Source organism: Halichoerus grypus, chromosome 13, assembly GCF_964656455.1.
Source record: "Halichoerus grypus chromosome 13, mHalGry1.hap1.1, whole genome shotgun sequence".
Lineage (NCBI taxonomy): Eukaryota > Metazoa > Chordata > Mammalia > Carnivora > Phocidae > Halichoerus > Halichoerus grypus.
Genome location: NC_135724.1, coordinates 79,416,000 through 79,439,121, shown reverse-complemented (window position 1 = coordinate 79,439,121; position 23,122 = coordinate 79,416,000). Strand labels below are relative to the sequence as shown.

The following is a 23,122-nucleotide window of genomic DNA, read 5'->3' as shown; positions in this document are numbered from 1 at the left end:
TAAAGAAAGGTTATTCAATGAAATCAACCTCTGCCAGCCCAACTCCATTTGAATAATATCGTACCTCACTTCGGGACACATACTTTAGGACAAGACATTCCTATTTGAATCTTGTGGGGCTTGTCTTGTGGTATTTTTCCAGGAATAAAATTCCCCCTGCTTTGAGCATGGCATGTGTGGCAGATGGGACTCACACTGGCCCTGATTAATTAAGAAGCTGCCCTTGGCCAGACGAGATGAAAGAGTTCCTCATTCAGGGGCAGGAGGGATTGTTCTGATTTTACTGTACATGGGGGAATCTGGTCTATGGCTGGATCTAAAAGTTAATAATTATTAAGGAGCCATTGGAAAAGCAGACTGAAGGGTAATGAAGGTTGTTGGAGCAGTTTCAGGATAAAGTTAAATTTATTCTGGTTTTCTTGGTCTTAAAGTAACTGAAGTTCAATAGCCAGGTGGTTCATTTTAAAATAGGAGGGCACTGCACACTGCTTATTCCAAGAGGTTTATGTTTTTAGGGGTCCCAAGAAGAGCGGGGAAAACTTATCAGAAGGGAGTGACACAAAGTCAGGATTCCCAACTGAGTAAGAACCTCTTGTGCTGTCTATGCACTATTCTTTACCTGTTTCCTAAGGAACAAAACAGGCTTTGGTCTTAAACCTTGGGAACTTCACTGCTTGTTGTACTGGTCAGGATATAGAGAACATGACTGAAATAGTGTGTTGAAGAAAGAAGTACCTGGAAAATCCTTTTTTCCAGAGGTGATAATTCTTTGTCCTCCTAGCCAGTTAGTGTCAAGACACAAGTCTGGAAAAGAAATTGGACTGGTTACTTAAATTTTTTTCTCCCTTCTTTCCCACTTTGGCAGATGCTGAGGGTTGGAAAAGCAAAAGCAGATGTGTGGCCCAAAACTGCTCCCAAAAAAGGTGAGAATGACCTTCTGGTGGAGGGGGAATTTGGTCCCTTTCAGAACGTCAGAGTCTCTAGAATCGTCTAAAATTGTAACACTGGTATTTTATAGATGAAAACAGCTTAGTTCCTCCTGCTCCTGTGGACAGCGATGGGGAGAGTGATAACTCAGACCGTGTTCCTGTGCCCAGTTTCCAAAATTCCTTCAGCCAAGCTATTGAAGCAGCCTTCATGAAACTGGACACACCAGCTACTTCAGATCCCCTCTCTGGTAAAGGCAAAGAAATGGAGTGCTCAGTACAGGGTTGTCATTCCCACCTGGATCCGGTGGTGGACATCCCTAATTAGGCACTTTTCTCTGAGCCTGTAGGTTCACATGCTATTGTCAGCTAATAGTCCTTTTGGTATGTCAGATAAGACCTTTTTGCCACCCCACATTAATTCTTGAGGCCTAGATGTGAAATTCTGAGAAACTCTTTATTTTTTCCCTTCTAAGACATAGTAGTGGAGAGTATTTTAGAATCCTGAGTTTGGTAGAGGGTGGCTAATAGAGAAGTCAGGCTTGAAGCCCACACCACTCTGTGGTTATTCAGTTAGACAAGAACGTTAACATTTAGGGGGTGCCTTCTCTGTGCTTAGCATTGCGCTCATTTTATTCTTCCACCAACTATATTAAATGGGTAGAACTATCACAGGTAGAGCAGATGAGGAAATGGGTCTAGGGACGTAAAGGGACTTGCCCAAATACCTGGAGCATGCGAGGACTGGTATCTGGATCCAGGCAGTCCTCATCCTAGAACCTTAGCTGCCTCTCTGGGACTCTCAGGAGTGAAAACTGGCTGTGGGCAAGGGGATGGCATTCAAAGCTAAGCTCTTTCTGTGTTTCCATTTAGAAGAGAAAGGAGGAAAGAAAAGAAAAAAACAGAAACAAAAGCTCCTGTTCAGCACCTCAGTCGTCCACACCAAGTGACACTACTGGCCCGGCTACCTTCTCCATCTGGTTTTCTTTTTCCTGTGCTTTTGTTTTGCTGCTGTAATTTTTAAGTATTTGAGTTTGAACAGATTAGCTCTGGGGGGAGGGGGTTTCCACAGCGTGAGGGGGAACCAAGAAAATTTTAAATACAGTGTATTTTCCAGCTTCCCGTCTTTACACCAAAATAAAGTATTGACACTCACAAGAGATCTCTTCCTGCCAAGATTTTTAGTTTGTTACCAGGGTTAGTCTTTTGACCCATGTATAATTAGTTTCTCTCAACGCAAGTAAGTTTGAGTCCCTTCACCATCCCTTGGAGCAGCGCACACCCCAGAGTGTTCTAGCACTTGTCTGCTGACATGTCAGAGCCTCATGGTTTCAACACACCGCTCAGTGTGTCTTTTAATAATAGTTGAGTCTTTCCTGTTTAGTTTTTCTCTTGTTAAAGAAACAGAGGATGGGAATAAAATGGATTTAGGACACCCAGCTTGAATTGTAGTTTTTCTTCTGAGAAATGGCCAGGCTACGGTGCCGGGGCCTGGGTTGCTTACCTACGTGCTAGAGGGTTTTGGATCTTGTATGTGGCTCATTTGGCAAGGAAAGCTGTAATTGTCACTAAAGAAGCCCTGGAACCTGCCAACTGTTAGATGAAGCTTATTTCGAGTGACAGTGGCCTGAGTTGTAGGAACGAGTCTGGCACACCTGGAGGCAGAGCCGGGCAGGTCTGAAAGCAGTGGTGGTGCCCACTGCCTCCCTGTTTTCTAGAGCAGTCTATGGCTTTGGAGCGGAATTTGAGTGATGTGAATTATTTTGCTGCTTAATAAAGTGACCTCTAGGTGTAATAGAATGTGAAGGCAAACAGTTGCAATAAATCACCTGCACAAGCAACTTTGAGCTTTCTGGTTTTTTAAAGTTCATCACAGGTTAGCTAGACACACTTCTTAAATAGGTTAAAGTAACAGCTATTACGAGCTTGAGCACTCTGCCGTCATGGGGCAATGTCTTCCCTAGCGTCAGGCCTAAGGGGTTCTTGAGTAGGGCTTAGCTTTATCTGTCATTCTTAAAGAGGTTCAGAAATCCTGGGACAGGAACTGCCCTGGGTGCATGAGGGTGTTCCAGCCCTGAAAGTGAGGGGACACGTTGAAGCAAACATTACAGATCTTTCTGTGAAATGTAAAAGTGATTTTGAATAACATCTGTTTTGTTATACAAGAAAACAGATCCTGTAAGTAGTGGATCCAAATCCTCCTAACCTCTATGAGTGTGGCAGTGTCACTCGGTTTCAGGTGGCCCGGCCTGCAGAAAACGAAGTTGAGAGCTGCTGCTTGGCTTTGTAATGTCAGGCAAGGCCAGGTTTTGTCACCCCCCCCCCCAACCCCCCCAAGAAAAGTGCAAGAACCATGTTATTCTGTTACCTGATTAAGGATTGGTAAGGAATCTCGTATTTTTAACGCCCTGTGGGTCAGTACGGAGACCAGCTATAGATTTGTGCCAGTTCAGTTGTCGTGTCTCACTAATAATTTTACTCTAAATAACCTGGATTGGTTAGGGTTCATCCTAGGGGTGGGGGCACAAGGCCTCAAGTGGGAGGCTATACATCTAGCATTATAGGGAGCCAGTCTTCCTACTGAGGCCAGGGATAGAGGGGGAAGGAAACCTGGCCAGGCTTGAACTTCATAAGTATACTAAATGCTACAGAAGCCAAGGACATTTCTTTCTTTTTTTTTAAAGATTTTATTTATTTATTTGACAGAGACACAGCAAGGGAGGGAACACAAGTGGGGGGGGGGGGAGAGGGAGAAGCAGGCTTCCCGCCGAGCAGGGAGCCCGATGCGGGGCTCGATCCCAGGACCTGAGATCATGACCTGAGCCGAAGGCAGACACTTAACGACTGAGCCACCCAGGTGCCCCGTACATTTCTTTAAGGTATTATTTATTTGAGAGAGGGGCGAGGGAGAGAGCAAAGAGAATCTGAAGCAGACTCCCACGCTGAGCACAGAGCCCGACTTGGGGCTCAATCCCACGATCGTGAGTGAGATCATGACCTGAGCCAAAACCAAGAGTCGGATGCTTAACGGACTGAGCCACCCAGGCGCCTTGCCATGTACTTTTATTAAACCTACTCAGCCAGGCAATTAGATAGAGACGTCTGTAACTACTGGGGATTCACCGACTGCAGAACCACTTAACCAGGCAGCGCTAGGTAAAGGTGACTTCAGTTTAAGTGAACAAGTCCTCCATTTTGAGCTGGTACCTTGGCCTCTGGTCCGCAGTCATCCAGTTTGGCAAACTAGCAGATGCTGCTGCCCTCCAGATGTCCTGTTCCAACAAGTGGGCCCTGAATCTCAGGCCCAGCACCGGCTGCAGAGAGGTTCACTCCATCGCTTCAGCAGCCTCCTCACCGCCGTTGTCTGAAAGCTCCTCCTCATCTGACCTCTCCTCTAGTAAACAGCTTCTGGTGACAGACTTCTGGATAGCTTCCCGTTCTCCTGCAAAGGCAGGCAGAGCAGGGATGAAAGAGGTCTTTGGGAGTGACCTCTTACTCAGCCAGGCTAGGCTAATGTTGCTTACCTTCATCAGTGCAGTTCTGCAATAAGATCAACAGCTGTCTCCTGTTGTAACGAATCAGGAACTTCTGACATGTTCTAATTGTACCTGGCACATGAAAGAGCTCCGTGGTCAACAGCTTGTGAAAGGTGTCTGCCTCAAAGACTTTCCAAGCTAGGTGAAAGCCTCCCGTTCTTGGCAGGATAGCAGGAAGACCCACCTGCCTGTCAAGACTGAACCCTGGACCTGCTACTATTGGAAATCAGCAGCCATACCACATGCACCCGTACCTCCCACATGTAAGGTGTTGAGGAAACACGGGTAACGGTGTCCTTTGTTCTCCAAGTATGTGACGAAAGGAAGAGCTGAGCACACAAGTTGGTAGAATTCCTTCCGGCATCGAAGTAGCACTATTCCAGTATAGGCATTGAGGTATCGCACTACAGCAGGGAAAAAAAAATCATTTTGGGAAACTGGATTCACTTAAAAATCTTAGAGTAACTGAGAGTCTACTGTGTGCCAGGCCGTGGCACTTGGGATGCATCAGTGAGTAAAAACAAATTTCTGAAGGAAAAAAACCTTAGGACAGACCTTTATTTATGGAAAAGGGATAAACCACACCCAGGGCTTTGCACACCACTCAGAACTGGTGAATGAATTTGGAATTTTAAATGCTCCTCTAATTCACTGATTAACTGATAAGTGGGTTTGGGATTGGCAGGGAACCATCTTCCTCAGAGGAAACCCCTGGCTGAAAAACAGGTGGTGGTGGTGTTTTCTTTTTAAGATTTCATTTATTTGACAGCACAAGCAGGGGGAGAAGTAGGCTGCCCCTGAGCTGGGAGCCTGATGGGGGGCTCACTCCCAGCACTGTGGGATCATGACCTGAGCCAAAGGCAGATGCTTAAGGCATCCAGGAGCCACCCAGGCGCCCCCTGAAAAACAGGTTCTATTGCAACTGGACTCTCTAGGTTCTTGAAGAGGCTGAGAATGACCCAATGTAAGTGAACTGTGCCTATGTGCATGTAATTCTCCAGTATTCAATTTTAAGCAAAGGGTAAAAGAGGTAATTAATTTAAATATTAAATAGTGTGGCTAGGGGAGTCACAATAGGGTGGCTCAGTCGGTTAAGCGTCTGCCTTCAGCTCAGGTCTTAACCCCAGGGTCCTGGGATGGAGCCCTGTGTCAGGCTCCCTGCTGAACGGGGAGTCTGCTTCTCCCTCTCCTCCCTGCTCCTGCTCGCTCTCGCTGTCTCTCTTTCCAATAAATATTTAAATAAAATCATAAAAAAAAAAAACCACTTAAAAAAAGCGTGCCTGTCAGAAGAATCCTCTTTCTCATTTACATACGGTGGTGGGTTCTGTATTTCATCTGCCCTATTAAGGGCTTTTTAGGGGTAATTTTGACAATTTTTTTCCCCATGGGATGTCAATGTAACCAAGTAACTTAACTCGGAACTACGCATGGCTTCCCCCATTTAATTCATTATCCTGCTCAATTCAGTCACAATCCCCAATATACACGTGTAAAATAAAGTAGGTTCTTGCTCAAAGTGCCACCGCCTTTCAGCTCTCCGCCTAACCTCGGGCTCGTCCAGACTCGGGCTTAGACTCCGAGTGGCCTCAAGAGGACGACACTGTAGGGTGAGGTCTGTGTATCGGGCTTGGAAGCTCCTGCGGTCGCTCGTACCCTTTCTTTCTCCCTCTTCCGGCCCCCGTTCCCTCCCAATCCCGCCGTCCGCCTAGCTCTCCCGGACCCTCGCACCCGCGAAGCCGATGGAGCAGGAGGCCGCGCCGAAAGTCCCGTGCACGCGGGCGATCGTGTCCCGTATCAGGCCGCCCAGCACTCGGTCCTCCAGACTCAGGCGGCAGCGGGGGTCATCAGACACCACTTCGCAGAGCAGGTACCTGCGGCGGGCAGCAGGAAAGTGAGCGCGGGGCCGAGGCCGCGGGGACCCGGCAGGGCAGCGGGTGTTGGGACAAGGGGTCCTTACCTGTGTTTGAACCGCACCATGGCGGCCTCCGCGCCCGCCGGCCCTGCGCCCAAACCGGATATCTGCAGTTTTGCTGGCGGCCAATGGGAAATTACCCTCCGCAGTCTTGCAACCACTCAGAGAGGGAAGCAGGGTAGGAGGGCGGGGGCTAGAGGGTTGGGAGGCCGAACCCAGTGTCAGTCTCCTTTAAGCCCTACCTCCTCTACGTTTGTAGAGCGCATGCGTCCTGCTGACAGGCCCGCCGAGTTAGCTGTTTGGGGGTGGAGATCTGCGATGGAGTGGCGTGTGGTTGCGTTGGGTGTTTCTGCAACACGCCAGAATTTGCAATTCTGTGTAGGATGAAGCCGCTGCATTTGGGGCTCTCGGGGTATTTACTTTTTATTACCTTGCAATAAAGTTGTGTATGCACTTATATTCGCTCCCTAAGCTAGACGGCAGAACTTTTGAGGGCAAGACCCTGCATTTACACGCCTGGGATTGACACGGTACATCGGACCCTTAGTTTCAGGTTAGAGCTCTGTTTAATTTTTTCGTACAGCCAAATGTATTATTACTGTTTGGGTCTTTCAACAATCTTATGGAAACATGTATATTGCCTCGGCTTTTGTTTGCAGAAACAATTCGTGGTTGTTATATTTTACTTTTAAAAAAAAGTACAAAGAAGGAAATAAAAAATTATAATCTCAGCACCGGGAGATAATTTATCATGTAGTGTATTTTCTTCCTTTTCTTTCCCCCTGTGCCATCGGGTCTCAAAGTGAGGTCCAGGGACCACTGGGTTTTCTGAGACTCTTTCCAGGTGTCCCTAATGTCAAATTACTGTCATAATAATACTAAGATGTTATTTGCCTTTTTCACTTTCTCAGAGTGGACAGTAAAGTTTTCCAGAGACTATGTGACATGTGCTGACATTATCACTCTGATGGCTAATGGGATTTTCTATTTTGTTTTAAACACTTCTCAATTTTATTTGTTTACTTGGAATCTTTGCATTTCTCAGTTTTAATATTCATGATAAGTATCAATATATCCTATAAAAACAAAAGCTCTTTGGGATCCTCAATAATTTAAGAACGTAAAGGGGTCCTGAGACAAAAAACTTAGAACTGCTGCTCCATGATTAATTATATTTTTCCTTTTATTTTCTTATTATGAATAGGATCAAACTGTTTAGCACTTTTTTTTTTTTGCTTGAGTATCTTTTTTTTACAACTGAATTATTGAGGTGTACTATGCATAAAATACATATTAAGTGTAAGGCTTAATGAATTTTTTTTTTTTTTTTTTTAAAGATTTTGTTTATTTATTTATTTGACAGAGAGAGAGAAACAGCATGAGAGGGGATAGGGTCAGAGGGAGAAGCAGACCCCCTGCCGAGCCGGGAGCCCGATGCGGGACTCGATCCCAGGACTCCGGGATCATGACCTGAGCCGAAGGCAGTCGCTCAACCAACTGAGCCACCCAGGCGCCCCAAGGCTTAATGAATTTTTACATATGTGTAGACTTTTGTAACTACCACCCATATTAATAGGGAGCATTTCCACACCCAAGAAGGCTCCTTGCTCTCTTCCCAGTCAAAACCTTCCCAGAAGTAGCCTCTGTTTTGAATTCTATCATAAGATCAACTTTGCCTGTTCTTGAACTTTATTTATTTTTAAAGATTTTATTTTTTAAATTTATTTGAGAGAGAGTGCGACAGAGCACGAGCAGGGGGGAGGGGCAGAGGGAGAGGGAGAAGCAGACTCCCCGCTGAGCAGGGAGCCCTATTCTGGGCTGGGATCCCAGGACCTTGGGATCATGACCTGAGCTGAAGGCAGCCGCTTAACCAACTGAGCCACCCAGGCGCCCCTGTTCTTGAACTTTATATAAAAATCCAACAATATGTTTGTGTGTGTGTGTGTGTGTGTGTGTGTGGCTCCTTTTGCTCAACATAACGTCTGTAAGATTCGTTCTTGTTTGACTATGTTTTCATGTCAACCATTCTGCAATGTTGTTTTTCAGCTGCACAGATATAACACTGCTAAATTGGTCAGTATTCCCACGATAGACATTCAAATTAGTTCCAGATTTTTTTTGTTATACCCAGCACGCTGGTTCACAGCTTTGTAATTGGATCTTTATACCTATCCCTATTTGTAGAATTGTGGAATTGGCTGGCCCTGTGAGTTCCATGAAGGGAGGCCAAGTATTTGCAAAGTCTGGAATGAATCCTCAATTTCCTCATCTCTCAACTCTTTGCCACCATAAAGAAGGGATGAGGCGGGAGGGCAGTGGCCCTGCCGAGGGACCTGTGCCTACGCTTTCTCCTCATCCCAAAACAACCTGTTTATCCAAAAACGGTCTCGCCAGCGTCCCCCTTTGGCCAGCAGGGGGCGTCAGAGGCCCGTTGTGCGCGGAGAAGAGCCTCAGAGCACCCCTTCCTGCGCCTCGCGTCCCTAAAATAACACCAACGCTTCCTAGCTTTCAACTCGCTTAATCCCAACACCACGCCCATTTTATTGATGCGGTTGGGGCTCAGAGTCACATCCAGTAAGGAGCTGGATTAGAATTCGAACTCAAGGCCATCCGGCTCGAGTCCTTACTCTCGCCCACGCAGCAGCTGCTGTCCTGTGCACGGTTTTGCCTGTCCCCTCTCTATTTTCCAGCCACTTGCTGCCGGGGAGGCTAATTCACGTCCCTAGACCTCAGTTTCCTCATCTGTGCAACAGGGTGACGGTGGCCCCTCGCTCGCGAGTGAACCGGAGAGAAGCGGGATAGCGTGGGCGAAACGCCCGACACGGGGAGCGCCCGGTACACGCCGTTTTGAGTGAATGGTCTGCTCCTCCCCGGCCCCGGCGTAGCCCCGGGAGCAAGCACACTGGGGCAGTCCCGGGCCTCCCCTCCTCGGGACCGGGTCCGGCTCCCCCCGCCGGCCGCACGGGGCGTCCAGACACCCGCGGTGGCCCGGCGGCCGGGGCGGAGGCGTGGGCGGCGCAGCCCCTCCCCGCCGTAATTAGCCCGCGCCGGCTCCGGCTCCGCCAGCCGCTAATTACACGTCTCCTAATGAGGCCGGCGGCTGTTTGCAATCACCCGGGTCCCCGCCGCGCGGCGCGGGAGGCCGCGAGGGAATCCGCCCGTGGAGGCGTGGACGCGCTCGGCGGCGGCCACGCGCCTGCGCCTCGGTGGCGCGGGTCCCCGGGATGCCTGCCGGGCGGGGGCGGGGCGCTCGCCCGCAGTCGCCCCTCGAACCTCCACCGCCGCGCCCGAGTGATCCCCACCCTACGGGGAGGAGGGCCGCCGAGGCTCGAACTCACAGGTACAGAACTCAGGCGGGAAGAGGCCAATCGCGATCTGACCCCGAACCTGGGCACTTACCTGATCGGTGGGGGTACTTGCTGTTGTTACTCCTGGGACTTCTCTGAAAGGGCAGATCCTAGATCAGATCAATAAGGGGAAGGTGGGGGTGCTTGGGAAACTTCCTTCCAGTGCCTTCTTCTCACTTGAGTTCCCATTTGCTCTTTTGGATCAGACACAAAATGGAATTATTAGCTTTGGAACTTTAAAACTTACTTGGAAACATAAGTCACACATCTCATTTTCCAGACTGGGACATCTGGAACATTCCCTAGGACGTGGTTGGGGCAAATGCTAAATCGCTCTCTTTAGATGGAGATGGGGGGCCACCGCTGTGTACCTTGTTCCCAGGCTCTTCTGGGGTGGGGTCCAGAGTAGCTGCTTTTTTAAAAGATTTTATTTATTTATTTGAGAGAGAGAATGAGATAGAGAGAGCATGAGAGGGGGGAGGGTCAGAGGGAGAAGCAGACTCCCCGCTGAGCGGGGAGCCCGATGTGGGACTCGATCCCCGGACTCCAGGATCACGACCTGAGCCAAAGGCAGTTGCCTAACCAACTGAGCCACCCAGGTGCCCTGGAGAGTAGCTGCTTTTATTCTTCATCTGTATCTTCGGGGCTTCCATGTATCAGGCTCTCACTGTGTGCCAGGCACTGTGTAAGCACTTTCACTTAGCCCTCAGGACAACCTTCTCTGAGGTCAAGGAGCAAATGACTTGTCCAAGGTCACAATGTAATGTCAGCAGACAAAAGACCTTTTTTGTCTCCCCCCCACACCTGTGCTCTTAACCCCTTGCTCTCTATCTCTTCTGGGATGTCTGGGACCTAGAAGGATGTTCAGAGAAGGCGAACCCGATTGGGGTGTCATTCTGAGGTGACATGGGCATCCAAGGGTCCCTACCAGGGTGTGGATGCTTGCTACCATGGTGGGTGGTGGTAAAGGGAAATTGTATCTGCTGCAGCATTTTGTTAAGCAGCTGCTGCTCATTAGGGGCACCTGCCCTTCTAATCCAATCAACCAATTCCCTGTAAAACATTTATGGGAACAATTTGTCTAAAATTCAACCCTCCATCTGCTTGGCCAGGGGCTTAGGGAGCTGCTGCATCCTTCAGGTTCCAGGGGGGCAGACATGGCCCCCTCTGGGCCTCAGAGACAGAACACTGCATCTCACTCCTCCCTCGTCCTCACTGCCTCGTGGACCTCCTTCCCTCTTCCCTGCCTGCCGCGAGGGTTCACTCATCCAAACATTAATTGAAATTACAAGGGCACTGCGGTTTGACCCAGCAATTTCTCTGCCAGGAATTTATCCCACAGAGATTCTTGCAGTTGTGCCAAATGACAGGTGAATGAGGATGCGTCTTGCAGTATTGTTTCTGATAGCACGAGGCTATCTCAATGTCTATCAGAAAGGATCCACTGTATGTGTATATCTTTCGGACACCGTGTGCCAGAGAATGTTCTAAACACTTTATATAGATTGACTCATTTAACCCTCACAGCTACCCTTTACATGAGATACTTTAATTTTAGTAACTCATTTACAGGTGAGGAAAGGGAGTCCCAGAGGGAACAGGTGACTTGCCCAAGCTTCACATAGATAGTAAGCAGCAGTACCAGGCAGCCCATATTCTAAATCCCTATGCGAATATAACTTCTCTGTCTTTATGTGCATGGAGAATTTCCAAAAAGTGACCCAAAAGCAATGGGCGGAAGTTGCCTCTGGGGAGAAGAATTAAAGGTGTGGAGTAGGAGGGGAACTCCCTTTTTCCTGGGTCCCCTTTTGTACCATTCTGTTTTACCAGGTGCACGTGTTCGTTTCATAATTTAGAGGCATTTCTGAGTCCCCAAAGCATGTTATTGCTAGTCCTTACCTCAACCCTGGGAGTGGGTAATATCATCCTCATTTTGTAGATGAGGAAGTTTGAACTCCCTGCATGGGCTGGCAGCCACGTGACTGGGGATGACAAGAGGGGGTTGGCTCTCAAGCCAGCGCTCATTCCCTTAATTTATATTAGCCCCCCGGGCTTGCAAGATTCAGAGGGAAGAAAAACAAGGTTCAGAGGGTTAAAAGCATGGACGCCGGGGCCAGCTTGCCTGTGTTCAAGTCCTGACTCAGCCACTCACCCTCTGTGTGACCTTGGGCAAGTCACTTACCCTCTCCAAACCTCAGCGAGGTTTTCCTCTTTGTGAGGATTAAAAGACTTACCTCCATGTCAAGTGCTTGGAACAGGGCCTGTCTCATCACAAGCGCTCAAGAAATGTTAGGTATTTTTATATTATTGCCCTGAACATTGTCTTCCCCGATTTCAAGCTCAGAGCAGTTCCTCCTCGCAGCTGGCATGTCCAGCTGTGCATGCTCCAGTCCTTCCCCGAAAGGGCAAGGCCCGGCCTCCCTGTGCTCCAGCCTCTAGCGGAAGTCCTTGGGAACTGGTTCTCCGGGGTTATCCCACCGTGGTGGCTGTGATCAGAACCGATCACATCGCCAAGAGCTGGAAGAAGGGGCAGAGCCGCAGGGCTGGTGTGGCCCAGATCCAGGGTGAGGCTGCGACGGGCGGCCTCCTAGTTCGGGATGTTCCCAGCGCCTTCCCACCGCTTATGCTTGGAGGGAGAAGGGCCTCAAAATAGCTGTTGCTTCCCCAGCACGGCGCTAGGCCAGGGACAGGAATAGACATCTGGGGGTGGCCGCCTCAGCTTTCCTCAGGGGCCCTGGGGAGGGGGACAGGAATAAGCAGAGGCCAGACTCCTCCCAACGTGGGGAGATAGTGCAGCGGTCAATATGCAGTGACCTCCTGTGACAGTCCAGCCCATGGAAAATATGGCCCTGGCCGGGGCTGGCTGCTCAGCAGGTCCCCAGCCCCGGCCAGAGTGGCTTGGGCCTGGATTCCACACTGGCTCCTGGCTCCTACAGTTCTCTCTTGGCAGGTGGGGAAACTGAGGCCCAGAGAGAGATTCATGTGCTTGGGACCACAAAGCTGCTTTGAGAAGCCAAGCTGACAGGAGAAGCAGGCCTGGGTGGTGGTTGGAGGGTGAAGCAGGGTGTTGAGAGGCAGTCTGGGTGGTGGTTGGAGGGTGAAAGGGCTCAGACTGTCTCGATCCAAATCTAACCTCCACTCCTGAAGACCTGCGTGCTCTTGGGCCTCAGTCTCATTACCTGTAAAATGCACAGCGTAACAGTACCCACCTCCTTTAGTAGTAGCGAAGACTGAAAGAGTTAATACTTGTGTGCTGTTATGATTATTATTGTCTTATCACCAGACCCCTTCCTCATTCATTCCTAAGGCATTGGCTGAACAGCCACCATATGCCAGGCACTGTGCTAGGCCTGGATCCTGCAGCTCACCGTGTGGCAAGAAGAGACCAGTTACCTTTCAGAGAGCCTGCCATGGGCCAGTTCCTGAGCTAAGCATTTTTACCGATATCATCTCATTGATACCTCTCTATGAGGCGCCATTATCACAGATGAGGGAAGTGTGCCCAGAGAGGTGAAGTCACTTCTTCAGGGTCACACAGCCAGGAGGTAGCAGAGTCAGGATTTGAACCCCGAGCTGCCCGCCTACATAGCTCATACAAGGAGCCACTGCATGTCACTGTCTCTTTACTGGGGAGACAGATGAGTCAGACAAGTCGTTCTGTTCGCGCAGTCAGGCTTTGGGCATATGGGAGGGCTCCACTCTCCCAGCCTTGACAGTCATTATTCTGGCCCCAACACTGTCCCGTATGAGATGTGAGGGGGTTCCCAGCCCGCACTCCCTAATTCCCCTGGGTTTCCCTGGGTACTTGCTATGTCCCAGGCCTGTACTAGGCTCTGAGAACACAAAGACGACTTTGTTCCTACCCTGAAATTGCTCACAGCGCGGCGAAATGTCAACAACAATTCAGAGGCAGCTACTGTGATGAGGGTTAGAGAGGGGACAAGGTACCCTGAGGAGGTACCTAACTCAGTCTGGGAGATCAGGGAAGGCTTCCTGGAGGTGGTGATGTCTGAGCTGAGGCCCAGAGGCAAAAGAGAGCCAGGAGAAGAGAAGGGGAGTAGGAAAGAGTGTTCTGGGTAGATGGACAGCTTGTGGTAGTGCTGGGTTATAGGAAGTGTGAGTGGTAGGGGCTGGAGGTGTGGGTGAAGGGCGCCGGGACTGCAGAGATGGATGGGCTTGGGTCATTCAGGGCCTTGCTGCCCACACTAACGGGCTTGGCTGCTATCTGGAAGGCTAGAAGTTTCCCTCCGGCTTTGGAGGAGGGTGAACCTCAAGAGGCTGAACTGAAGGAGGGGAGCCAGTGAGGAGGCAGCAGCTGCCTGGAGGGAGACGAGAGACTTGGCCTCCGGTGCTGGGGGTGGGCGTGGAGAGCCACGGGCGCTTTGTGAAGTTTTTAGATGTAGAATTGGTTATGTATTGCTGTGTAATAAATCACCCCCAAACTTAGTGGCTTAAAGCAACAACTTATTTTTTTAGGATTCTCCGAGGGTGCTTCATGTGGTGACAGCCGGGGGGACACTGGGGTGGCCGGAGGGCTCCACAATGGCCTCACCCTCATGGCTGGCTGCCGGCTGGGAGTTCAGCAGGGGCTGGTGGCTGGGGGGCCCCAGCTCCCCTCCACGCGGTTCTCACGGCCGTAGCAGGTGGCTTCTGAGAAACAGACGCTGTCGGGCTTGTTAAGGCCTCGGCTCAAAAGTCTCAGAAACATGACTTCTGCTGCGTCCTGTTGGTGAAACCCAGCCCTAAGACCAGCCCGATTTAAGGATTAGGGGAAACAGCACTTCTTCCTCTCTTCCTCCTCCTCCTTCTCCTCCCCTTCCTTCCTCTTTCTCCTCCTCCTTCTTCTGTACAGTTTAGTGGGATTTAGTGCATTCACAATGTTTTGCAACCAACATCTCTCCCTAATTTCAACTTTTTAATCACCTCATAAGAACACTCCATCCCCATTTTGCCATTACTCCCCGTCTCCCGCTCCCCAGTCTCTGACAACCTGCTTTCTGTCCCTGTGGATTTGCCTATTCCGGGTATTTCATGCAAAAGGAATCCTATAAATGAGAACTTTCCTGTCCGGCTTCTTTCACTGAGCATCATGTTTTCAAGGTTCATCCAAGTTGCATACATGGGTGCTTCACTCCTTTTTATGGCTGAATAATTTTCCATTGTATGGATAGACCATGATTTGTTTATTCATTCATCTGTTGATAGACATTTGGGTTGTTTCTACCATAATGTGAATCATGCTGCTATGAACATCAGTATATAAATACCTGTTTGAGTTTCTGTTTTACATTCTTTTGGGTATATACCTAGAAATGGAATTGCTGGGTCATATGGTCACTCTATGTTTAACTTTTTGAGGGACCACCAAGCTGTTTTCCACGGTGGCTGAACATTTTACATTTCCACCAGCATGTATGAGGGTCCCTATTTCTCCACATCCTTGCTGACATTTACTATTTTCTGTATATTTTTATTTTTGTTAAAGCCATTCTAGTAGATGGGAGGTAGTATCTCATTTTGGTTTTGATTTGCGTTTGCTTAGTTACCACTGATGTGGAACATTTTTTCATGTGCTTTTTGGCCTTTAGTATATTTTCTTTGTCCTTTACTTACTTGGGTTGTTTGTTTTTTTGTTGCTGAGTTCTTAAGAGTTTGTTTTTTTTTTAAATATTCTGGATACTAAACCTTTATCAGATATATGATTTGCAAATGTTTCCTCCCATTCTGTAGGCTGCCTTTTCACTGTTTTTTTTTTTTTTTTTTTAAGATTTTATTTATTTATTTGAGAGAGAGAGAGCATGAGCTGGGAGGCAGAAGGGGCGGAGGGAGAGGGAGAAGCACACTCCTTGCTGAACAGGGATTTCCCCACACGGGGCTCCATCCCAGGACCCCAAGATCATGACCTGAGCTGAAGGCAGATACTTAACCGACTGAGCTCCCCAGGCATCCTTGTTTTTTTAAGTAGGCTCCACACCCAGCATGGGGCCCAGCTCTGGGGCTGAACTCACAACCCTGAGATCAAGACCTGAGCTGATATCGAGTCGGACACCTGACCGACTGAGCCATCCAGGTGCCCCTCACTTTTTCTTTTTTTAAAATTTAAGTAAGCTTCATGCCCAATGTGGGGCTTGAGCTCATGACCCTGAGATTGAGAGTCATATTCTGTGCCAACTGGGCCAGCCAGGCGCCCCCTTTGACTTTCTTGATAATGTCCTTTGATGCACACAAATTTTTACTTTTCATCCCATTTATCTATTTTTCTTTTGTTGCTTGTGCTTTTGGTGTCAAATCTAAGAACCCATGGCCAAATCTGAGGTCATGAATATTTACCCTTATGAATTGTTTTGTCATTTTAACTCTTACATTTAGGTCATTGATCCATTAAGTTAATTTTTGTCTATGGAGTGAGGTAGGGGTCCAATTTCATTCTTTTTCATGTGGTTAAGCTCTTTCTCTTGACTGGAGGTCAGCATGCCCTTTCAGCGAGGGGAAGGAATTGTTGGGGTTTATCTTTGGAGACAGTTTTGGTGGTGGATTAGCTGTGAGGGGTTGGGGAAGGAGGGAAGAGGAGAGGGCGGGCAGAGTGACATCTACATTTCTGATCTGGGCAGATGGGGAAGACTTAGGTGAAGGGAAGAACTCAGTCCTGAACATGATGAGTTTGAGCTCCTTTAGCATCCAGGCACCGAGAGCATCGGAAATCACATACATGATAAATGAAGTATGGAAGGACACTGAAGTTTTCATCCATTCAACAGATAGTTATGGGACACCTAATACACTAGGTAACATTTGTGTGGCACGAACCATGGGCCAGACACTTAACACTTTTTTAAAAACTGAGCTATAATGGTCATAGTATAAAACAAACAAACCTAAAGTGCACAGTTCATTAAATTTTATATATACCACCTCCCAGGTAAAACTATAGTCCATTTCCAGCCCCCAGAAAACTCCCTCTTGGGCCCGTTATATTTAATTCTCACAGTGATCCTATGAGGCATTATTCCCATTTTTTGGATGAGGATACTGAGGCTTACAGAGGTGAAGCCACTTGCCCAAGATCACATGAGATGGAATGTGGATTCTAACTCTGGCCTATAGGACTAGGCCAGGCTGAGGAACAGTCCACCCTCTCACTTGGCTTGGACTAGACTCAGGCCTAGGGGATCCCTGAGGGCAGGGGCAAGACAGTTTAGCCTCTGCTGGAGGCCAGGAGGCCCTCATGGGTGGGTCTGTGGGGAGCCCAAGGGCAGGGAGGATGTGGATTTAGGACTGGCTGTGAGACATGAGAGGAGTCCTTCCTTCCGGTCCCCGTCAGTCATGGAGGTGGCCGCCCAGTGGAGGTGTGGCAGCAGATAAACAGTAGGCAGGCAGCCCAGCTGAAGCTCTTTCCCAGCAATAGACCCTGGGGGAAAGCTCAGCTCTGCCTGGACCAGATTGGCCTGAAGCGAGGAGAGGAGAGTGCCACGCCTGTCAGAACCGCTTTAGACCGAGCTTCTCGGCATCCCAGCTGAGAAGATCCTGGGCGCGTCTCCTGCATCTCTTCCCTCCCTCCCTCCACGTGTCTGCCCTGCGCCCCTCTGACCTGTTCTGTCCCTCCGCTCCATCGGAAACTGGCCTCCTTCTTCCTCTTCCAACCTGGGAAGCCCCTAGCTGCCTCAGGGCCTTTGCACTCAGTGTTGCTTCCATCTGGAACCTTCTGCCTCCTGGACTTCCCATGGCTGGTGTCTTATTATGTGTCTCAGCTCAAATTTTACCTCTTTAGAGTGTTTTTCCCTGAATGAATTGCCCTATTTAATGCTGTCCTCACGATGTCCCCACGATGTCCTCACAATGGAGCCAGATGGCCTGGGTTTGAATCTCAGTAATGCTGAGATGCTCCTAGCTGTGTGGCCCTGGGCAACTTGAGTGCCAGTTTCCCCAGCTGTAAAATGGGGGTGGTGATAATTGCACGTACCCCATGGGATTGTAGTAAAGATGACATTATTTAACACCTGCTCACAATGCTTGGCCCCTATTAGGTGCTTTACAAATATTTGCTATCATGCATAGAGCACTTGTCCCATCCTGAAATTATCCTGGTTGGTGGTGTTTACTTGGTTTTCCCCATTTCCCCCAATTAGAATGTGAGCTCCCTAAAGATGGTGGTTTCATCTGTGTTGTTCACTGCTGTGTCCCCAGTGCCTAGAACAATGTCTGGCTCACGGTAATGAACATTGGTTAAATCATCGAGTGGATGAATTAATGGGGCTCCTAGATCATTCTGCTTGCAGCCCTCCAGACATGCCATGCCTGCTCTCATCTCCTGCGCTTTGCATTTGCTCTTCCCTCTGCCTAGACCCATTCCCCAGAGGAAGGGAAGGGAACATGAAGGAAACACTGCTTTCTGGCTGCCCAGGTCTCGTTTCTTTTCTTTTAAAGATTTTATTTATTTATTTGAGAGAGAGTGTGCATGCGTGCATATGAGCGAGCTGGGGAGAGGGGCAGAAGGAGAGAGAGAATCTCAAGCAGACTCTGAGCTGAGCAGGGAGCCCAACGAGGGGCTTGATCTCACGACTCTGAGATTATAACCTGAGCTGAAAATCAAGAGTCGGACGCTTAACCGACTCAGCCACCCGGGCACCCCTGCCCAAGTCTCTTTCTTTTTTTAAAAATTTTATTTATTTGATAGAGAGAGACACAGAGAGAGAGGGAACACAAGCAGGGGGAGCGAGAGAGGGAGAAGCAGACTCCCCACTGAGCAGGGAGCCCGAGGCGGGGCTCAATCCCAGGACCCCGGGACCATGACCTGAGCCGAAGGCAGACGCTTAACGACTGAGCCACTCAGGCGCCCCCCAAGCCTCTTTCTTACTCCCTTCCTCACTGCCTCTTGCACCAGGCACTGGGAGAGAACAGCAAGCGAGAACCTAGACTTTCCAGGACTACAATCACCTGCTACCAGCCCCTTGTTCAGCAACTGAGGAGTCAGAGGCCCAGAGAGGGGAAAGGACTCAGCCAAGGTCATATAGTGAGTCGAAGGCAATGTTCTCCCCAGTGGACCCTACATGTGTCACCTGGAGACTGTTTCCAATGTCCACGCTGGATCTGCCTTCCTACATGGGGCCTGGAGAGAGGTAGTGGGTGAGGGGTGGGCCCTGTCTATACACTAGTGAGGCGGGGCCGGGGCAGCTTCTGACTTAGACTGACCTGAATCAGGCTCCTGACACTTCTACTTATTAACCACGTAGCTTTGGGCTCTCTGAGCCTCAGTTTGCCCCCTGGTAAGATGAGGGGATGGAAGCCTACCACCCTGTCTCCTCGGGGTTGCTGGGAAGATCCTATTAAACGTTCTCATACATTGAGCTCTTATTCTCACCTACCCTATGGGGGCAGGTATGAGTTTTATCCCCATTTTCCAGGTAAGGAGGCAGGCTCAGAGTGGGGGAAAAAGTGACTTGCCCAAGATCGCACAGCCAGCAAGAAATAGAGCAGGGATTCAAACCCAGGCAGGCTGACTTCAGGGCTCACGTCCTTAGCCAGATGCTACAGCGCTGGGCGTGCGGCCGGCGCTCCAGAGACGGGACGCTGGGGAGACCTTGCTTTCCTGTCGGCGCCATCTTCTAGGACAACTCCTCACTGCAAAGCACATCTTTTTGTTAAGGTCCCTCCCCTCCAATCCCTGCTTGGAGACACAAGCCCTCTCAGCACCCTCCGTCTGATGGATTTTTGGATTATCCCCATCTTGATTAGTTCCAGAGCCTCCCAGCAGAAGCAGGAGTTATTTTGGGGCCTTGATGGCTGCCTCTGACCTCCCCATCCACCCCCCACCCCGTTGCACACACCTCTCCCACGGACTGCAGGGTTCATTAGCTACCGTTCGGGCTGCTCGCTCTCTGCCCCCTGCAGCCCTCAGCTCAGACTCCAGCCCCAACACCTGCTCTCCGCTCAGCTCATCTCCTCCCCTGCTCCACAGCCCTCCCCTGCCTTCCTGCTGTTTGGTCGGGGTGAAGGCTGCCCACTCTTTCCTGATCCTTGGCCCCTGACTCTGCCTCATAGCAGTGACCCTCCCTTCAGTTTTAGGATTTTTCCAGACTTGAGCAAAAATCTCACACACCATTTGGACACAGATATTTTTGGCTGGTGATCTGACTCCCTGTTCCTGTTGGAATTCATCCCCCAGGGTCATTCAGCCTGGGTGGGAGTGGCTCAAAAATTCCCAAGGATACATTTTATGGGATGTGCATCTTGCCACAGCTAATAAAAAAAATTCCCAAGGGGATGCAGGACACCCCCCCCCGCCTCCCCGCCGCCGCCGCCATGTTATGTCACAGTGCGTGGGGCTGACGTCACAGGGACGGGGCGTGGGCTCCGCTGTATCTGTCTGTTCTCTCTGCTTCTGGCTCTCTCTTCCAGCTCTGCGCTCTGCCAGGGCCGCCCGCAGGCCTTGCTTGCTTTTCAAAAATAACTCCTGAGTCTCACTGAGGTGGGGGGCTGCTTCCTTGGTGTCCCAGGCTGTGTGTTAATCCTTCCAACGCAAGACTTCCTGAAGCCAACTCTGGGCTGGGCTGGGGAGCTGGTTATCAGTTGTCTGGGTGAAGTAGTTCAGCTGCTGACATGCTGTTTTAGTACCGATAGCCCTCGAGGAAGCAGGGCGAGTGAGTCCTTCCTGGCGCCCACCAAGTCATTCATTCATTCATTCATTCATTCAACGAGCATCTTCAGTGCCCATTGCCTGCAGAGCACACCTCTGGGTGGCCTGTTGCTTTTCCATGTATTTCTGAGTAATCTCCTTGGTCCTCTTCGAATTTCTACTTCCTTCTGTAAAGTAGGGGGATTTTAATTAGGGTGGCCGGTCTGTCCCAGAAGGAAACAGATGGCACGCTCAAATTGGGTAACTTGAGGAAGGCTGAATAAAGGGACTAGTTAGGTGTCAGCAGGGTGTCAGGGATTCACCAGGGTAGCGCGTTCCTGGGCAAGTTACAGTGTGAGAGCTCCTACCTCCTACACCTGGCTGCCAAGGGAGCAGTTCCCTGGCTCAGAAGGGGTTGTACGGAGAGAACCACCTTGAGGGAGAAGCTGTGACCTTCTGTTGAGGAACAGCGCCAGCCAGAGGCGCCCTGCAGGGAGGGAGCGCAGGAAGAACTATCCTGACCTCACGCTTCCTTCTCCTTTCCATATCTCCCTGGGGGCTCCCCATTGGCCAAACCTGATTAAAAGCCAAAGGATATAGGAGACTGTTGAGTCTGAACAAGTCAGTCTCCGTGGGCACAGAGCCGAGTGGAAGAGGGTGGAGAGTGGTTCTAGACAGGTAAATGGAAGATATTCAGTTTCTCACCTCTCAGTAGTCATAGTAGGTCACATGGATAAATGCTCAAAAACGTCAGCTCTTACCATTTGTGCTTGTATTTGTTGTTCATTGGTGCATGACAAATTACCCCCAAATTCAGCAGTTTCAAAGCTTATGAACATTTCTTACCTCACACAATTTCTGTGGGTCAAGAATTGGGAGCAGCTCAGCTGGGTGGTTTTGACTCACGGTGCCTCCTGACGTTGTAGTCAAGCTGTTGGCCAGCCATCTGAAGGCTGAGCTGGGAATGAAGGATCCAGCTGGCCCCCTTCCATGGCTGGTGCCCGGGTGCTGGCTGTTGGCAGAAGCTCTCAATTCCTTGCCATCCAGACCTCTCCACAGGGCTGCTTGAAAATCCTCATGACTTGGTGGCTGGCTTCCCTGAGAAAGAGTGATCCAAGAGCAGAAGGCTCGATGAGTTTTTTGACCTAGTCTCAAAAATTTTCGACAACATCTCATGGGTTACACGGGTCAGTCTATTCAATGTGGAGGGGACTCCACGGGGGCAGGAACCATCGGAGTCCTTCTTAGAGGTTAACTGCCACGGTTCGTAATACATTTGCTCATTTAATCCTTTCAACAATCCTATGAGCTTATCTAACGAAACAAAACAAAACCAAACGAAACAAAAACCTAACAAACATGAGGCACCTGGCTGGCTCAGTCAGTGGAGCATGTGACTCTTGATCTCAGGGTCATGGGTTTGAGCCCCACATGGGACACGGAGCCTACTCAAAAAACAAGAACAATAAACCAACAAAACAAATTCTATGAGGGAAGTATTATTGTTATTACTATTGTCACTTTTCTGTTGGGGAAATAGAGGCACAGAAAAATGAAATAATGTGCCCAAGATTATGCAGCTAGTAAGTGGTAAAGCCAGGAATTCAACCCAGGTGGTCTCTCTCTCTCTCTTTTTTTTTCTTTTTAAAGATTTATTTTAGAGAGAGAGAGAGAGAGAGCACAGTGGGGAGGGGCAGAGAGAGAGGGAGAGTCTGAAGCTGACTCTGTGCTGAGTGCGGAGCCCGACCCGGGGCTCGATCTCACAACCCAGAGATCACGACCTCAGCCAAAACCAAGAATCGGATACTTAACTGACTGAGCCACCCAGGCACCCCAACCCAGGCGGTCTTTTTTAAAAAAAATCAATTTTATTGGGGTATAATTCACATACAATAAAAAACACTAACAGAGTCATAGAACATTTTTCTGCCCCCCCCAAATCTTTCCTCATGCCCCTTTGCGGTCATTTTTGGGCTCTGCTCCGGCCAATCATCTGCTTTCTGTCACTATAGATGGTTTTGTCTGTTTAGAACTTCATGTAAATGAAACCACACAGTATGTTCCTTTTCGTGCCTGGCTTCTTTTGTTGAACAAAAATGTTTGCAATGTTCATCTATATTATTACATGCATTGGTAATTTTTTCTTTTTTATTGCTGAGTAGTATTCTGCATAGATATAGGAGAAGTCCCTGATCCAATTTTCCTGTTCAATGACATTTGGGTTGTTTTCAGTTTGGGGCTATTATGAATAAAGCTGGTATGAACTTCATGTAAAAGTCTTTGTATGGGGGCGCCTGGGTGGCTCAGTCGTTAAGCGTCTGCCTTTGGCTCAGGTCATGGTCCCAGGGTCCTGGGATCGAGCCCCGCACTGGGCTCCCTGCTCCTTGGGAAGCCTGCTTCTCCCTCTCCCACTTCCCCTGCTTGTGTTCCCTCTCTCGCTGTGTCTCTCTCTGTCAAATAAATAAATAAAATCTTAAAAAAAAAAAGTCTTTGTATGGACTTGTGTTTCATTTATCTCAAGTAAAAAGCTAGTGGAATTGCTAGATCAAATGGTCAGTGTATATTAACCTTCGTAAGAAACTGCCAAACTTTTCTAATGTATCTGTGCCATTTTATACTCCTACCAGCAGAGGATGTGAGTTCTAGTTGTTTCATATCCTCACCAACATTTTGTATCACCATTAATTTTAGCCATTCTAATCTGTGTATATCTTTTTTTTTTTTAAAGATTTTATTTATTTATTTAAGAGAGAGAATGAGATAGAGAGAGCATGAGAGGGGGGAGGGTC

At 49.1% G+C, this 23,122-nt stretch overlaps 2 protein-coding genes and 1 long non-coding RNA gene across 6 annotated transcripts in view; 2 read left to right on the top strand and 1 right to left on the bottom strand.

Annotated features, from left to right (window-relative positions):
* The window catches only part of RNF10 (ring finger protein 10), a 39,939-nt gene extending 37,172 nt beyond the window's left edge, over positions 1 to 2,767 (top strand). For both annotated transcript variants that reach the window (XM_078060897.1, XM_078060896.1), the window contains 3 exons: positions 866 to 923; positions 1,019 to 1,177; positions 1,800 to 2,767. In XM_078060897.1, coding sequence (XP_077917023.1) covers positions 866 to 923; positions 1,019 to 1,177; positions 1,800 to 1,876 — 294 coding nt within the window. In that variant the 3' untranslated portion in view covers positions 1,877 to 2,767. The remainder of the gene's footprint in view (positions 1 to 865; positions 924 to 1,018; positions 1,178 to 1,799) is intronic.
* Positions 2,768 to 3,959: 1,192 nt separating this feature from the next.
* On the bottom strand, positions 3,960 to 6,535 carry POP5 (POP5 ribonuclease P/MRP subunit). The gene is made up of 5 exons (XM_036114100.2): positions 6,420 to 6,535; positions 6,191 to 6,333; positions 4,717 to 4,866; positions 4,451 to 4,534; positions 3,960 to 4,368 (listed from the first exon to the last, which is right to left on the bottom strand). The coding sequence occupies exons 1-5, from the start codon at positions 6,437 to 6,439 to the stop codon at positions 4,253 to 4,255; spliced, it is 513 nt and encodes a 170-aa protein (XP_035969993.1). The 5' UTR covers positions 6,440 to 6,535; the 3' UTR covers positions 3,960 to 4,252.
* A 2,906-nt stretch (positions 6,536 to 9,441) lies between these two features.
* LOC118527072 (uncharacterized) overlaps positions 9,442 to 23,122 on the top strand; it is a 28,198-nt gene continuing 14,517 nt past the window's right edge. Inside the window, exon 1 of one of the 3 annotated variants that reach the window (XR_004912949.2) lies at positions 9,442 to 9,714. This is a non-coding gene — a long non-coding RNA (uncharacterized LOC118527072). The remainder of the gene's footprint in view (positions 9,715 to 23,122) is intronic. The other 2 variants (XR_004912947.2, XR_004912948.2) reach the window with 2 other exon arrangements.